Source organism: Lutra lutra, chromosome 2, assembly GCF_902655055.1.
Source record: "Lutra lutra chromosome 2, mLutLut1.2, whole genome shotgun sequence".
NCBI classification, from domain to species: Eukaryota; Metazoa; Chordata; class Mammalia; order Carnivora; family Mustelidae; genus Lutra; species Lutra lutra.
This window is the reverse complement of record NC_062279.1, coordinates 88,828,466-88,846,461: the sequence shown is the minus strand read 5'-3', so window position 1 is coordinate 88,846,461 and position 17,996 is coordinate 88,828,466. Positions and strand designations below refer to the sequence as shown.

At 36.8% G+C, this 17,996-nt stretch overlaps 1 protein-coding gene across 10 annotated transcripts in view; it reads right to left on the bottom strand.

Annotated features, from left to right (window-relative positions):
• Window positions 1–17,996, bottom strand: part of PTPN13 (protein tyrosine phosphatase non-receptor type 13) — a 208,292-nt gene that overhangs the window by 60,753 nt on the left and 129,543 nt on the right. For 8 of the 10 annotated variants that reach the window (XM_047717886.1, XM_047717888.1, XM_047717887.1 and 5 more), the window contains 9 exons: window positions 15,649–15,723; window positions 15,343–15,517; window positions 13,257–13,410; window positions 12,852–12,990; window positions 11,771–11,923; window positions 8,684–8,866; window positions 5,343–5,505; window positions 395–812; window positions 160–257 (listed from right to left, as the gene is read on the bottom strand). In XM_047717886.1, coding sequence (XP_047573842.1) covers window positions 160–257; window positions 395–812; window positions 5,343–5,505; window positions 8,684–8,866; window positions 11,771–11,923; window positions 12,852–12,990; window positions 13,257–13,410; window positions 15,343–15,517; window positions 15,649–15,723 — 1,558 coding nt within the window. The remainder of the gene's footprint in view (window positions 1–159; window positions 258–394; window positions 813–5,342; window positions 5,506–8,683; window positions 8,867–11,770; window positions 11,924–12,851; window positions 12,991–13,256; window positions 13,411–15,342; window positions 15,518–15,648; window positions 15,724–17,996) is intronic. The other 2 variants (XM_047717894.1, XM_047717895.1) reach the window with 1 other exon arrangement.

Genomic DNA, 17,996 nt, shown 5'->3' with positions numbered 1-17,996 from the left:
ACTTGGTGCATTTTAAGTAGACTAAAATTTCATATTCCTAAGCAGTTTTGGCAATTAGGACATCGGAAAAAAATAATATGTTGGTCACTAACATTATTTCGTTCATTTCACTATGAACATGAGGTACGGGAGAAAGAAGGTAAGCTTATTTATGCTGACCTATAACATATGCTTGCCCCGGGTCTTCAAAGGATGAGGAGTCTGATTCCTGTTTCCTCCTTTCAGGACTTCTATTTAAACTTGCAACAGACTTTGAACTAAAGAGGGAAAAGGAAGGTAGGAGGGGAATGTGTCAATGTAAAAAAATATGGTGAAAATAATAAAATGTCAAAACAAAAACAAATGTATGAAATGTAGAATTTTCACATATGTATTTGGGTAATGATGTTCTTACTTATTAAGTTTTGTGAATCCTGCCAAAGATTCTGTATCAGATCTCGCCATCTGGTGTAATGGTTTTCCTACCAACTCCGCAATGCTCTGTGGTGGGGATTCCATGTTAACAATGACATTTTTCCGATGAGGGTAGAGAGAGGCCTGACTGAGATCGTGGTATGATTTACTCATCCCTCTAGGCTTTTCCTCCCATGAAGCTTTGTCACTCTTCTCTTTTGCACTGTTTTGCAATGGCTGGTAAAGCGACAGCTCTGAGCAGGAGAGCCTCTTCAGAATCTCAGCTTGAACTGACAGAGGTCGAACGGCAAGTTTGTTCAGGGTGCTGCTGGCCAGACTGCCAGTGCTGATTGCTCGTCCCATATTAAATCCTCTAATGGACTCCGCTTGGAGATTCAGGCTCCTAAACGAAGCTCTCTCTACAAGGAAATAGGATGGCTTTACATGATGGAAACACCGCAGTACCTTTATGAGAAGCGTTAGTTCAATAAATAAAATACAGCATGCACTTTTTAATTGTTTTGATTGCCAACATAAGTAGCAGCTTTCCAAGTGTGGCAATTGAGGATCGGAAAAAGGAGTTGGGTTTTCAAACCATCTCTCCATCCTTGTAGCTCTCTTGCAGCCAGGGCCTGGTCAGCATTTCCTACCTCATCTAGTGAATCCTGAGCATCTAATAACGTTTGGGCTTCAGGCTTGCTGAGTCCAAATTCCTAATTACGGGTTTCAGTTAAAAATGAAAACAGCATTTCACAGAAATTTCAACCCCAGTGGTGTCTCGGCTAAAATGCCTGCAAGCCAAGGATGGGGAGAGGGAGAGCTAGAGCCTGGAAAGGCTAACATGAAAAGGAAGCTATGCAGAGGAGAATGTTGCCCAGAGAAAAAGTTCTTGAGTACTACTATATTTTTTTAAAGCTCATGGCAGATTGTGACGGTTGTGCCACCCTGTGAATATACTGAAAACCACTGAATTGTATACTTTCAGTGGGCAAACTATTGAGCATGGGAATTATGTCTCAATAAGACTGTTACCAAAAAAAGAAGAAAAAAAGCTTTTACAGAAAATTATTTCAAAATTTTATTTTATTTTTTCAGTGTTCCAAGATTCATTGTTTATGCACCACACCCAGTGCCAGAAAATGATTTTTTTTTTTGGTTGATATTTCATTACTATGCCAAACTCACCTTCCCACTTGGTTGACTTTTCATGATTTAACTGAGGCACAAGAGCCATGGGAGAATCAAGTATTACGTGCCTTCTTTCATTTTATTGGTTTCGGTTAATAAACGGGATCAAGGAGCAGGGGTTCTCATTATGTTTAAATTCCTCTCACTCCTAAATACACACCCAAAGTCTTTTAGAGGCTCAATTTAGAGATACTCTATGACAAATGCTTGGCTTCCTCTATTTTGTGAGAGCCAATGTCATGGCAATATTTGAGGCTATCAACAAAAGCACCGTATCACAGAATTTTAGCATCAAAATCCTTTCAAGTAAATAAAGAGCCAGGAGCACAAAATTTCAAATGATTTAGTTCATGCATTGGTAATCCACATTCCAAGGGACTCCCCATTTGGTGCCTTCATAGAAAGTACCAACCCTGTGTTGCACACTATAAGGAATACAACTTGACCACTATGTAAAACAGCTGCAAAAACTTTCTTTAAAAAAAAAAAAAAGTCAAATGTTGACTTAGATCTTTAGATTCTGTTTCATTTACCTTCTAATTCCCAGGAGGATTAATAATTAATAGTTTATGTCAGGTATAAAGAGATAGGAAAACACTGAAGATTTTTAAAATGCATCAGAATGAAGTTTAAACAAACATGTTTCATTGTCACCACGAAAATTCAATGTCCTTTCACAGAACTGGAAATGGACACCAAATTAAAACATTTTAGAATAAAAATAAGATATTGGTTTTAAAATTCCCAGAATGATCTTTAGCTTAAAATACAGTTTTATTAGAGCAGATCACACGATTTTTATTTTCTTTTGCTTTGAGAGCAAACTGTGATCAAAGATGTAAAACTGAGTCTTACACAGATTCAACTACCAGGAAATGCCTTTATACCCAACAGGTTTCTTCACCGTTAAGGAAGATGTAGACCACACTTTGGTAGAAAAAGGGACAGACTGTTTTGTAAACATACCTGAGATTATGCTAGACAAATCCATTCACAGCCTAGTCCTGGGGAAGACTGAAAATGCTGCATATATTCATTGGATGGGAGCATAAACCATCCATTTATCTGATCTATCGTTCATCCATTTCACCTGGCAAGGACTCCAGTATGGATTGCCAGGATGGGAAAGGACATTCGAATGAATCTACATCCTCATACTAATGTTTCAGATTTGAATTCAAAGGTTGGCTGTTCTACACAGAATCTGCCATCCACACTACCTAATCTCTGCTTGTGCTGTCATTCAGTACTTTGTACGGTTTGGTATTTCCTTCTATCATCAACTTAACTGTATGCTCTTTTGAGGACAGCGACTTCATTGATTTCTGTTATTTCACAGCACTCGGCATCATCTCTTCCAAGTAGTAAGTGCTCAATAAATGATTATTAATCTAAATTTCATTCTATGCAAATTAGTTTTTTTGAAAACTCATCAAATAAAAATTAAGAGATCAGGGTTCCAGCCTCATTTGACCTCTATTAGGTTAGGTGAGACACTGTGCTCTGACCCTGTTTTCTCATCAGTGAAATTTGGGACTAAAAGGCCTCTAGGATTCTAGCACCATCATTCTATGATGCTAAAGAAGCATCATACATTTGTTAACCCATCAACCGCCTATGGACAACACCGGTTATTTTCACTTGTCTAGTACAGATAGGTAAGTAGGCAGGTAGTTACTTCTATGCCATTAGAACAACAACAACAAAAATTCCTTTAAAGGTTTAACAAAATCTGGGAAAAGATGTAGATAATACCATCTTAAAGTGCTTTCACATATGAGTTCAAGGATACACAGCTGTTGTGTTCCTTGGCACAAACCTGTGAGATATACAGGGTATTCCCACTTTGTGGATGAGGAAAATGAGACTCCTAGAAATCAGTTACTTTCCTATGGGGTCATTATATTACTACTACTATTTCTATTAGTGGTAGTAGTGGTAAAACAATGTTGATGATGGTGAAGATAACAATAATGAATATTTATTCAATACTTACTCTGTGCCAGGCACCTTGAAGGGGGTTACATGTATGAAGTCATTTAATCTTCACAACAACCTCATGATATAGGTATTATCATTATGACTATACTATCATTTTACAGACAAGAACTAAGGTAGAGTTTAAGTGCCTGCCGAAGGTTTCAGAGCTTCAGAGCTATACTTCAGAGCTATAAGTAATAGAGCAAGGTTTGGATCCTGACAGTCTGATCCAGAGTTCACGCTGTTAACTAACTACTACTTTGCTCTTCAGTATAAGAAATGCTGAGGATGAAAGGCTGGCTTTGTGGTTTTGTCTTCTGATTGTTTTCATAATAGCACATTATACCACATCTGTAAGGATGCAACCTTCAATTGTATAATTTTGGTTTGTTATTGATTAGAGTATTAGTCCAAGTAGGAATACTGATAGCTCTAACAAGTTTGATATTTCATTGCACTTTTAAAATATGCAAGAGCATATAATTTTTTAGCAGATCAAAGTAGGTAAAGAAAAGGAATAATGAGATTACTTTACAGCAGTAGTTACCATATTCTAGCATGCATAAAAGTCGTTACCGAAGAAAGCCTGTTAAAACGCAGATTCCAGGGACCCAATACCCAATGATGGTGATTCACCAAGTTTTAGGTAGGTTTCTGGAATCTTCATTTTTAATAAGCATACACCCCTACCATCTTAACTCTGAAAGGCTGAGAAACATCTAGTCATAGGCTGCCATCACCCCAGTCTGATCCAACGGGGAATACATTTTTTTGTACGATTTCAGGATGTGAGGAAGTTTGGATACAGAATTCACAGGACTCTGCCACACAAGTCATCAGTGCTATTCCATTAAATTAAAAAATCTAATTCTTCAGAGTATTTCACAGAAGTTTACAAGAATTTACTATGCAGAACTTGACTTTGTATAACTTTAATCTCTACATGTGGTGTTCCAGAGTAAACTTTAAATATTTCAGTTCTGTTGGAGAATTTTATATATTTAAATCTTTAATTAATTAATTAATTATTATTATTTTTTTTTGAGATATATTTTTTAGAGCTGAATCAGTTTCTTCTGCTGGTTCTTTTTCAAAAAGAACTGAAATCACTCTACTGAGCATTTATACTGGGTATGCGGGTTACCGATTTCAGTCTCTGAAGAGGGACACACTCAAGTAAAAGTAACAGGTGGGAAATCTGCCACCCCCAAACCATTATAGTACGTAACTTCGCTGTCCTGGGTGCACACTCCCCTTGCCCCCTACCTCATTTCTTGTGTTTTTTACCCTCACCTGGAAAGCCCTTCCATTTATCTTAGTTATTTTTGTCCTTCAAATTCCAGTTCAAGTGTCACCACTGCAGTATTCTGGCCTCTGATCTCCCCCTCTCTTACTGCAGATCATGTAGTCTGTTATTAAAACCTGGACCCTCTAATGTGTATTATTGCTTCATGCACATTGGCTTTACCTTCCCCAAAAGTATGTAATTCTACTATGGGTAGAGACTATGACCCAAATGCCATATTTACATCAGTTAGCTTCATGATTTGCACGAAATAGACATTTCAACAGGTACTCCCTGACTGATCTGGGGGGCTGTTTTCAAAATGAACATGAAGTTGAAATCCCAGCTTCATGTGTGGCACCTTTAAAAAGTTGACTTAGTCATTTAACATCTATATACCTTGTAATGTTCATCCTAGACACGGAAAGTCTTTTAAAATTTGTGGCAAAAACCAAGCTTGCACCCTGATCATCTGGCACAATGTTTTTCTCCTTACCAATATCCTGGGCATCTTGGTTGCTCTGTCTTGCTCTCATCTGCAGCTGGAACTTATGCTGGGAAGAGCAGAGGTGGAGCAGGTACTGGCAAACCTTACTGTTGTCTGTCTGGAAAGCATGTTTTATTCCATCCGATGTATTTTGCAATGTGATTTTCTTTTTCTACAACATTAATCAGGGGTGTTAATAATTAGGATGCTTTCCTACCACATGACTGAATTCTGTAACCAATAATAAGTACAGATATTATTTTTATTTTTCATTTAATACTCATTAAGTGTGAGTGTTCCTTGACCTGCATCTAGTATAAACAGACCCTGTTATTATAACAGATTCAGCAAATAAATCAAATTAATATCACTTGTCACTTTCAAATATTATAGCTTAAATCAGACAGTATACAAGCTACCAGCAAGCGAAAAGTTTCTTTTAATATTATTGATATTTTTACTATATTGCAACATTTGCAAACACCATAACTATTTGAAAAAGACATTACAAAAATATATTCTTTTTTTTTTAAAGATTTTATTTATTTATTTGACAGACAGAGATCACAAGTAGACAGAGAGGCAGGCAGAGAGAGAGAGGAGGAAGCAGGCTCCCTGCTGAGCAGAGAGCCCGATGCGGGACTCGATCCCAGGACCCTGAGATCATGACCTGAGCCGAAGGCAGCGGCTCAACCCACTGAGCCACCCAGGCGCCCAAAAATATATTCTTCTTGGGTACAAAAATGAAGTTCAAAAACAATTGATTTATTGATATATAAGAGCTATGATTCTGCCAAAAGAATCTTGATGGCCTGAAGGCTGGTATGGAAATTGTGAGACGTTAAAAGAAAATGTGAGAATAGAGAGGCACCGGGTAACATGGCTGCTGGAATGAGAGATAAAACACATCAACATTTAGAGACTGAGGGATTCTTGCATTCAAATTAGGGGAAACAGGAGAACCACCAATTAGTGTTATCTTTTCAATGTTTCTTGAGAAATAAACGTGTCTTGTGTAAGAGGGCAGCCCAAATGTTGCAACCTCTGGGGTGAGGCTTGCAGATGATCTGTATGTTTTAAAAGACTAGCATTCAGCATGCTAGGAATCTAAGACTAATGTCTCTGGAGAATTACTTAAGTCCAATTAGGTTTTACTCTAGCTCTTGGCTGCTTCTACTGTGCAAATTATTCCCTCTACTCATGTCCCTTGTCTTCAAATGCAGAAACATTTGGTGATATTCACAAATGACACAATAACAGAGTATTACTGAAACTTCAATTGTGCAGGTTTGCCTTCTTCATAATTTCTGGTCTTGTTAAACTATAAATTTTTAAATTGACTTTGTTTATATAAATTCACTAAAACTTTATATCAAAACTATAAATAGAAAACCACTATGCCATAAATAGAATCCAGGTATTAAAAATATGTAATCGGTGTGCCCAGGTCGCTCAGTTGGTTAAGCACCTGCCTTCAGCTCAGGTCATGATCCCAGGATCCTGGGATCGAGCCCTGCATGGGGCTCCCTGTTAAGCAGGGTGTCCGCTTCTTTCTCTTCCTCTGCCCCTGGCACCTGCTCATGCTCTTTCTCTAGCTCAAATAAATAAATAAATAAATAAATAAAATCTTTTAAAAAATATATGTAATCAATGCAATAAAAGCAAAATAAGGTTATTAAATTCTAGCTGAATATGTTGCCAATGAAATCTCTGGGACCCTGTTCTCTCTTTCTTACAAAAGGAAATCAGCAAGTATTAAAGTGGAATTAAAGACTCAGTAGCACCAAACTAGTACCTTGACTAGTAGTAGCATACCTAGTGAATTGAAATAGTTGGGGAATTTTTTTTCCAAACAAACATAACCACAGTCAAGTAATTCCCTAGGATATTGTTCTCCAAAGTTGTAAAGCTGTACAGGTTTGAAACAAATTATAAGAATATTCTAAGTGTTTACTGAAAAACTGGACAAGAAATGTGTCCAAGGGAATTCAGTTGTGAGAGATGAGAAAAGGCGAAGGAGGGTGACATTTCCATCTCCCCAGAGGGTAGTGGGGGTGGGGGGAAAGGAGGGTTTAAAAGGGCTCTGTGTTGGAGAAGGAAGTTTGGGATAAACAAGTTTTGTTAAACACAAGAACAGTCTGCGTGGGAATGCGATCTCTTCTCTATTACTGGAGATCTTTAAAAATGAGCTAATCACAGCTAGTTCTACATATGGCAGGACTGGTGTGCTAGCTTGGCAAACAACTGAGAGCTGAATGCTAGATAATTTATTTGATTTGTTGCCTTTCCTAAATCGGTCCAAATTAGATTTGTAGTTAATTAATCTAAGCTTTCCTGCAGATATTTGCTCTGCCAGCATTTCCACTGGGGAAGGTAAATTATACCAGGGCAATTTCCTGGTCTTGACAATCTTGGGAAGATGAGGCTGTCTGGGCTTTCCTGAGAGAACACATTATTATCTAGGAATCTTAGTGGTACCTCTGGGTTTCACAGGAAACCAACCAACTAACCATCAAGTCTAGAACTGATTTCAAAGGTCTCTAAGTTGAAAATTAACCAGAGTAAGTTGGGACCTTAAGATTGGTATCCTTTAAACAGTGTTCTAGTGGGACTGTATTTTAGCCCAAATATGGGATCTAGTAGTCCTTAGAGATCTCAGTAGTCCTTGCATACCATTAGGAAAACAAATACGTATCTTAACATATTTTTTTATTCACCTCTGGGGCTTCCCAATTGCATTTCAATGTTCAGAACTCCAACGACTTCCAAAATCAAAATACGCCTTTATGGCTTACTATCTTTCATAAACATGATATTCTACAACTTTATCTCCACATGAAGTATACACTAAAACTTAAAACTACAGAAAGTTCTGGGACATTAAAAATTTTTTTCAGTTCATAAAATCCAATAAATCTCTGGACTGCTGAAATTCAAGCATAGTTGCTGTGAGGGCGCCACTATTGAGCTAGACAAAATTTACTAGGGTTAAAATAATTATTTTAAAATATATATTAGAGAGATTCCTCCATGTGAGAAGTTAGTAACCCAGAATAGGTTCTGAATTAATAGAAAGTCAACTTGTTGTAATTTAACTAAGTTAATTGAGCGTGTAACCAGCTAGGAATGTATACTATTCTTTTAAAAATCACTTCCTGATAAAACTAAGACCAAATAAAAATCTCAATAATACTTTCTACAACTGAGAAGAGTTAAATAGTATTAAAATGTATTAGCCCTACTGAATAGAAGAATCTAAAGTTTACTTAAGGATAATCAATTAATAGGTTACATTTGAATTGACAACACGTATTTTAAAATATAACGAAAAGGAGTTTAAATGGACATACGGAAAAAGAAATCTTCTTGGTTTCCCTCCATGGAAAGCGAAGGACTAGTGTGCGAATTCCATTGTGAACCTCAAACACAAGGACACCTTTAGAATAGACTCCAAGCAATATTCCAGTTTGCGACTTTTTCTCAGGGTGCACTCGATGAAAATGAACTCCATATTCTGTCAGTCTTTGGCAGACCTGTTGGAATAATAGCACATCATAGCAATGTACCTTGGTAGAAGGTGACAAAGATATAGAAAGTTGTACCACTGTAGTTTGATATGGAAAGGAGAGTCTTTTCAACAAATGGTGCTGAGGGGTGCCTGGGTGGCTCAGCCGTTAAGCATTTGCCTTCAGCTCAGGTCATGAACCCAGGGTCCTGGGATCCAGCCCTGATAGTTGGGAAACCTGCTTCTCCCTCTCCCACTCCCGCTGCTTGTGTTCCCTCTCTCGCTGTCTTTCTCAGTCAAATAAATAAATAAAATTAAACAAAACAAAACAAATAGTGCCAAAACAAATGGGTATTCACAGGTAAAAAAATGAATCTTGACCTCTATTACACTGAATATATGAAAATTAACCCCAAACGGGTCATAGACCTAAATACAGGAACTACAACCATAAAGCTTAGAAAATCTTTATGGGAACGGATTTGAAAGAAATTTCTTCGTGGGACATAAAAAACATGAACTATAGAATAAAAAAATGGTAAACTGAAACATTTGCTCTTCAAAAGTCAGTGATAAGAAATATAAATGCAATGGGGCACCTGGGTGGCTCAGTCAGTTAAGTGTCTGACTCTTGATTTCAGCTCAGGTCATGATCTCAGGGTGGTGAGATCAAGCCCTGCTCCGTGCTCAGTGGGGAGTCTGCTGCTTAAGATTCTCTCTCTTACCCTCTCAATCTCCCTCTCTTTAAAAAAAAAAAAAAAGGGAAAAGAAAATATAAAGGCAGGCTACATACTGGGAGATAAACATATTATATATCTGAGAAAGGAACTGTACCCAGACATATAGAAAGCATGTATTTCTTAGCAATAAGGAGACACATAACCAGATACAGAGATGGGCAAAAGATTTTATTAAACACTTCAATGGAAAAGATACATGAATGGCAAATAAACACATGAAAAGATGCTCACCGTAAATAGTAATTAGGAAAATACACATTAAAACCACAATGATATACTACTACTTACCTATTTCAGTAATTAAAAAGACTGAGGATACCAAGTATTTTGAGGCTGTGGAGCAACTAGAAATCTCACACATTACTGGTAGTACTGTAACATTGGACAACCACTTTAGAACAATCTGGCAATTTCTTATAAAGTGAAACATGCGCTTTCCAAAGATCCCAGCAAACCTACTCTTAGGTAATCACTCAAAAGAAGTAAAAACCATGTGCTCACATGAAAATGTGTATTTGAAAGTTTACGGAAGCTTTATATCCATCAACTAATGAAAAAATAAATAGGTTGTGTATCTGTAGAAAGAGAAACTACCCAGCAAAAAACAAAAACCAACAAGAAACCAGCCCCCCAACAACAACAGCAAAAAAACCAACAACAACAAAAACTGTTGATATGCGTCATATCATGGATGAATCTCAAAAGTATTCTTTCTAAGTGAAAAGAGCCAGATACAGAAGACTACTACATAATACATAATTCTTTTTATGAAATTCTAGACAAGAAAAAACTATGGTGATAGAAGATCAGTAGTTGCCAAGGGCTGGCATGGTGGTGGTGGGGGATTGACTGCAAAGGGACACGAGGAAGTTTTTTGGTGTTGGAAATGTTTTATATCAAGGGTTGGCAAATCTTTGTCTTTAAAGGACCAGATATGGGATGCCTTGCTGTCTTGGTCCAAAGAGCATGATTTGCAGAAAGATGTAAAAGAAGTATAAATTTAGAAAGGTGTATTAATGTGATTTAAAAAAACTCAGGTTAGAATAAAGATGCTAGAGTTAAAGAGAACGGAGTAACAGGATATATTATTAGAAGGAGTAGGGCAACCCACTTATGCATTAAGCACACTACTTACAGGGAGAACACTAAAGCTCAGGAAGGTTAAATATATTGTCCAAGTTCACACAGCTGGTTGAAACAAGAATTCAAATGCAAGACTGTCTGACTACAAATTCCCAAGCAAATTTTTACCACTATGCTAATCTGCTTTCTACCTTTATTAATAAAAATATAAACTTTTTATGATCTTCAAGTATAAAAATGTAATAACTAAAGGAAAACATAACTACATAATTCAATGTCTTTAAATGTTGACTCAATTTAAATAAAACAAACCCCCTTATATGTCTTAGCACAAACCCTAGATTAAAGGTGATGTAAGTGGGTGGGTGCAACCCCTTCATAGATACATATAGGGCTGGGAACTTTAGTTCCCTTCAATATGGAGCAAATAGAAGGCACACTGTTACATACTAGGGAGCTAAATCAGGAGAATGTTCTGAAAGTTTGTCTTCTCAATAGAATACTATACTTGCTATTCTCATTGGAAGTTAACACAATACTATCTTTCCTGATCATAAATGGACAATTTATCTGAGGTCTCAAAGAAAGCTGGTGGCAGACCTGGAACCATAAAGCCATTTTTTCTGACCCCATTTCATTATCTGAATTAGTCGGCATTTGTGAAACACTATTTTTAGAGGATGTAATTGTATTTTAAGCTTTTTAAGAAAAAACAAAGCAAAATAATTCTAGAATCCATATGACCTCCCCTCTTATAGCCAGTCAAAAAATTCAGTCGTTACTTCTTTATAATGTATCTTGATACATTTATAGTGTATCTTGAGTATGGAACTGAATAAAAGCAGCGAATCTATAGTCATACAGGTATGAGTTCGAATCAGTTTTGCCCCACATACCAGCCATTGACTTTGGGAATATTACATTTGCTCTTTGAGCTTTAGTCCTCTCTTTCACAAGATAATTAAAATACCATGGTTTTAGCCAGGAAGAAGTGAGATAATTCACAGTATCAGTTATTGGCACTTGAGCTTTTAGATACATATGTCCTCCATTTCTTGCTTACTTTGAAAAAGATAGAAACTTTATCATTTGTAATTTTGCATGCTTACCTTTAAAAATTCTAACTCTGTCTCTTTTTCAGAAGCTCCTGCATAGGTATTATGCAATTTTGGTAACTCTTCTTTAACATAGGATAAATCAAGTTTCTCCATCACTCTGGGAGGCAAATAATGCTCCAGTCTAAAATAAGACATACCATGAACCTAGAAGAGAGAATGTTTTTATAAGCAATTGTTTGCCCTCTTCCTTCTATCTTAAAGTTCTTGCCTCAACCAAGAGGTAAGACACTTTTATTTAGACTTCTCCCTGAGGAGTGAGTTTTAGAGGAAATGTATCATTCTTTCTCTTTCATCCAGTGAGGTAAAATGACTGAACTGATTAGCAAGCTTAAAGAGACAGACAATAAGGGCCAAATGTCACTATAGTTGTGGTTAATGTTAAGTATGCTACTCAAGTGGCTCTGATTCTTGCCCCTTGCTTCCTCTCAGATCCACTTTTTTCAGGAATGATTGGCCAGAAACATCTGTTCTCTGTACAGTGAACTCTGCTAGCTTCTCAGCCCATCACAGCATGGATCCATGTGGAAGGCAGAAGACCCCTTCGATCCAGATTTGGCTTGTAACCCTTGTGCCTACTATCCATTAATTAGAAATTGGGAGAAGGAAGGGTAAATGCTAGATATCCTGAAATTGTGAAGCAAGAAATTTTACACAGAAAAAAAGAGAGAGAAAGCTACACTGTACGATTTTATATACCAATGTATATGGGGAACCTAGTCACTCTAAGGTACCAAACTAGCCTCAAAAATCTCCAGATCTTGGGGCACCTTGGTGGCACAGTTGGTTGAGCATCCGACTCTTGATTTCAACTCAGGTCATGACCTCAGGGTTGTGGGACTGAAACGTTGTGTCAAGCTCTATGCTCAGTGGGGAGGCTGCTTGAGATTGTTACTTGACCTCCCTCTGCCTCTCCCACTGTCTTTCTCTCTCTCCGATAGATAAATCCTAAAAAAACCCAACAACAACTCCAGACCTAAATAGCAAACACATCAACCAGGTTCAGTTTTTAATTATGTCGAGGATAAAAATATCAATATAAAAGTGGCCCCTGGAGAAAAAAACCAAATCCTACCTCTGGTTGATAATCTCCATATTCAGCTTGGAGAGCCAAGGATGCCAGCAATAAAGAAGTCTCATCATCACAGTGCATCCTTTCCTCCAAGATATCCTTTCGCAGTTGAAGATAATACTGATGACAGGTCAGGGTATGTCTAGAAAAACAAATGCATACTAAACGTCTATGCTTTATCTTGAATCTGGAGAGATTCTTATTATTGGCATATAAGTTGAGTTCCTAAGATGGTTTATTATCAAGCTTTTAAGGCACAAGAATTTAATAAACTATGTTGAAGGAAATATTTCTTTGATGATAGAGAAGATGTTTTCATTGATCATATTCAAGTAATTCAGTATCAGTAAACTAAAGGGTCCAAAGACCAGAAGCCAAAAAGACAAGAATAGAAACTTGTGTACTCACTGTATCAAACTAACATCATCCATGAAAAATTTAATTCGGAAAAACAAAGTAAAATTAACCGCGGCTTTGCTCTTTTTCTTTGGCTCTTCTTTCCATCCCTCTGGGGCCACTTTGGTTAATTTTAAATCAGGATCAACAAAGAAATATTCATTATCTAAGACAGAATGAGAAAACATTCAGATAAAAATACTTCAATGTTTTCTTCTGATTCCTTTGTGGGTTTTGGTGGGGGGGCTGACTTGCACAAAATAGTTCCACATAAGAATAAAATAAGAAAAAAAAAGAATAAAATAAGATTGTTAAGAAGTATGGCAGGGAATGCTGAGGGCAACTGCATACAGTGGGGGCAATATGATGTGGCTGAGTCTTTTAAGACTGAGGGTTCTAAGGGCAGACAGAACTGGATTCAACTCTACCGCGTCATTTATTATCTGCATGATACTGAAAAAATTATTTAACCTTTCTAGACATTAGTTCTTTTTTTTTTTTAAGGATTTTATTTATTTATTTGACAGACAGAGATCACAAGTAGGCAGAGAGGCAGACAGAGAGGAGGAAGCAGGATCCCTGCTGAGCAGAGAGCCCAATGTGGGGCTCGATCCCAGGTCCCTGGGATCATGACCTGAGCCGAAGGTAGAGGCTTTAACCCACTGAGCCACCCAAGCGCCCCTCTAGACATTAGTTTTCTTGTCTGTAAAATCAGGATAGTGATAATTCCTGCATTATTGTATTATTGTAGGGATCAAATGACCTAAGGCATATAAAACACTTGGAAAGCATGCAGCATATGGTAAGCATTCAATAAATATTAGTTATTATTTACTATTACTGAGTTTTCAACTGAAACCTAGAGGAAAAAATACTCATCATTTTATTTTTTCATTCTATAATTCCATCTAAATATTATTGACTCCAAATAAAAGTTTATTCAATAAAATCTGACTTATCCAGAACGTTCAAGAAATTAGGTGTATTACAAACAGAAATTGTGATTAATTATTCATATGAATGGTATTACCTGATTAGTCTAAACTTTTAATAAGTAAAGTGACAGAACATTAGTAGGCACTAATTGAATGTTTATTGGATGACTCTACAAAGTGAACTATTAGTTTTTAAGAAACGAGAATTCAAAAACTAAATTGAAGGAAACATTTCTTCTGTGACAAAGAAGACATTATCCTAATCTTGTAGGGTTTTAAGATAATTTGATCCTCAACTACAATTGACCGTACTCTGTTGTCTAAGCTAAGTTAAATTTTGAGGTAAACAGGAATTTGATATATTGAAGAGTAATTTATAAATACAATGATTTAGTAACGCCCAACTTCGAAGCAGTAAGAAGCTATGGAAATTCTACCTAATAAATAGGAGTGATTTCTACTGAAGCTATGCTCTGAGACCACTGGGAATGTCACAAAGTTCACTACACAAACGTAAAGCTTAAAAAATACATAAAATGAGGGCGCCTGGGTGGCTCAGTGGGTTAAGCCGCTGCCTTCGGCTCAGGTCATGATCTCAGGGTCCTGGGATCGAGTCCCACATCGGGCTCTCTGCTCAGCAAGAGGCCTGCTTCCCTCTCTCTCTCTGCCTGCCTCTCCGTCTACTTGTGATCTCTGTCTGTCAAATAAATAAATAAAATCTTTAAAAAAAAAAATACGTAAAATGATGTATTTGCCGTCATGAAGTGAAAACGTTTAAAAAAGACACTGTATGTTTTAAGGATGGTAGGCTAAAGAAGCTGATGTGGAGATTCAGAAATAGGATCCTGCTATATATTTAAATTCAGATTAGCAGGATACTAATATCTAGAGTACATATCTAGGCAATTGACATATATAATGATCCCCCAAATATAATAATTAAAATCCACTTTAGTATACTGAGCTAAAGAAAAATCTTCACCATCAGGTAGAGAAGATGCAAAAAGACAAGCTATTAAAACAATGAACCTAACTCCTCCTTCTCAACGCTGATGTGTTCATGTAGTTAACATTTCCCAAGACAAGTTGGGCAATAACAGGTATGGAAGTCAGCTGGTTGCCAAGTTTCCACATTGCACACTGAACTTAAAATATCTTGGTACCTTTGAGGGTAGCTAAAGCAAACAAATGATGTTCCACTAAGCCAATGTGTGCCACGACCATATCAAACACATCTTTACATATAGTTTTGGTATCACAAGTCAGTTCCAGTCTCTGCCCACTCAGAAGCATTATGTTTACTTTTCTTCGGTTATCCTCATTCTTCCCTTTCTTGGCCTACGATTGAAAAAAAAAAAAAAAAAGAATGACATTTATTAAAGTAAACCTTATAAGAATTTTAACTGCTTTTTAAAAGTCATTACTGAAATTATTTTCCAAGAGTAACACAAACTGGTTTTATTACTTACAAGGATAGACCGTGGCAAATCCAAAGATATAAATGGTTCAATCGTCATCTTCACAAACTCAGGGCCAAAGAAATTCTGCAAATTACATAAGTAGAATCAACAGTTTTTACCTTTTAATCTAGGTCTTTCCTTAACAGGCAAAGAATATTAATAATAATGATGATGATAATAATAATAATGATTATAACAATAAAGTACATGTAAAGCCACCACACCAGAACCAGGTGATCTGAAACAAATGTAGGAACTTTAAATAAAAAAGTATGGTAGATTTTATGAAGAACAGGAATGGAATGTAAATGTATACCAAATGTAAACAGAAGTTCTTCCTCAGTTTCCTTTTCTACCAGTGATGTCAAATGTAAAGCCTTGCTTCATACAGTTTTACAAGTTTTTCATTTTTTGGCCTTCAGATAAACTCAGAGTCTCAAAAAAAAGAAATAGGAGTCTTAATTACTGAAGAGTTATCAAGCTCATGATAAGGATTTGGTTTAGTACTACTAAGGTGTGAAGTGATTGAACACAATCTCATTTTCCTTTAGAGAGTGACATTCCCTGTATCCTAAAATAAATGTAGTTAAAGGACAACATCTACTTTGTAATTACAAAATACACATATCCATTCATAATCATGTGCTTGGAAGCCCGTGGCACTCACTGTCTTTTTTTTTTTTTATAAGTAGTTGACAGCTAAGGATATTACAGATATCAGCCTTCGTACCCCATTGCTGCCTCCAGTGAGAAAACATTATCTCAGGAGATAGGGGAGACTGAGGAGCTAGGGAAAGTGGAGTCCACACACTATATTACTGCTTCTTAATCTACTTCTTCCCTGCATGTCTTGCATATCCAGAAGTTTCTGCCAAGAGTGGATAACTGGTTGAGGAAATTACTTAAAATGTTAGACTCCAGGTGAGAGCAGGATTCAGAACAGACTGAGAGATTAGGTGCAAATGTAAAATGTAAAGTAAAATGAAATGGCTAATCTTGAGGCCAAAGTCAGGTGGTGTGTGTGTGTGCACGTATGCATTAATGCACATGATACGTTTGCACTCATGAAGGTTACTGGAGTTTTATTTTTGTTGGTTTCTTCCTTGATTGCTTGGTGTTGGAATTCTATCCAGTTGACCAAGTGTGGAACATGTGACAGATACCATTTAAGTAAAACTTTAACCTTAAGGGTTTGTTAATACTCAACGAACCAGTAGGACACATTTTAAATGAGAACAGAAATAGAGCAGAAAAAATAAAATGGTCTGCCTTGGGAAATATAGAATCCAATACAGATAAACTAATGTAACAGTGTATAAACAAGTTAAAAGGCGTCTGCAACCAGAAGTAACATAGAAAAAATTAGGGGGGCCTGAGTGGCTCAGTTGTTGAGCATCTGCCTTCAGTTACGTCATGATCCCAGGGTCCTGGGATCCAGTCCACATCAGACTCCCTGCTCTGTAGAGAGCCTGTTTCTCCCTCTACTACTCCCCATGCTTGTATTCCCTCTCTTGCTGTGTCTCTGCTAAATAAATAAATAAAATTAAAAAAAAAAAAAAGAAAAAATTAAATACTTAAATTTTGGGAAAGAACATTAATTAAATGGGATGATTGTTCCTTCAACTACTAAAACTACTTTTCAGCACCAAAAACATACCCTTTCTGCTCTTTTCAGAAAAAAACATGTGGTCCTTTGAGGACCACCAGTTCACATACTGTAGCCACTGATACAGGAAGTCTTTGATGAAGAGTTGTTTGTTATTGAAATAGCCAGAAACTGAATGCCTAAAAGGCAACACAGATTTTTAGTGAGATGGCATGTAACAGTGGCATACTGCAAAGGTACAGAATGCCATTTATGAATCTCTAATGAGCCATGTTCAGCATTAGCTCTCTGAAATTATCATTTATGAAAAAGGTGTATATGTACGTGCTCTTTATGCTTTATGCATTCCTTAAATTATTAGAAGCCCACACTATTTTGTATGATATCCTGCCTAGTGTTTAATTTTGACAACGGTATTGGTGATAATGACAAATCGATGAGGCCTTATGGACTTTCTTCCTTTCTGCTTAATCATATTTTATTGGACTCGAGCAACTTTAAAAGTAGACAATATCTTATAAATTACAACCCAATTCCACATTTAAAAAATTAGCATAATAAAGAACAAAGTGGTTTAAAAATTTGGCTAAAATCATATAACAGCATTATTAACAATAGAAACCAGGGGTGTCTGGGTGGCTCAGTGGGTTAAGCCTCTGCCTTCGGCTCAGGTCATGATCTCAGGGTTCTGGGATCGAACCCTGCATCAGGCTCTCTGCTCAGCAGGGAGCCTGCTTCCTCCTCTTTCTCT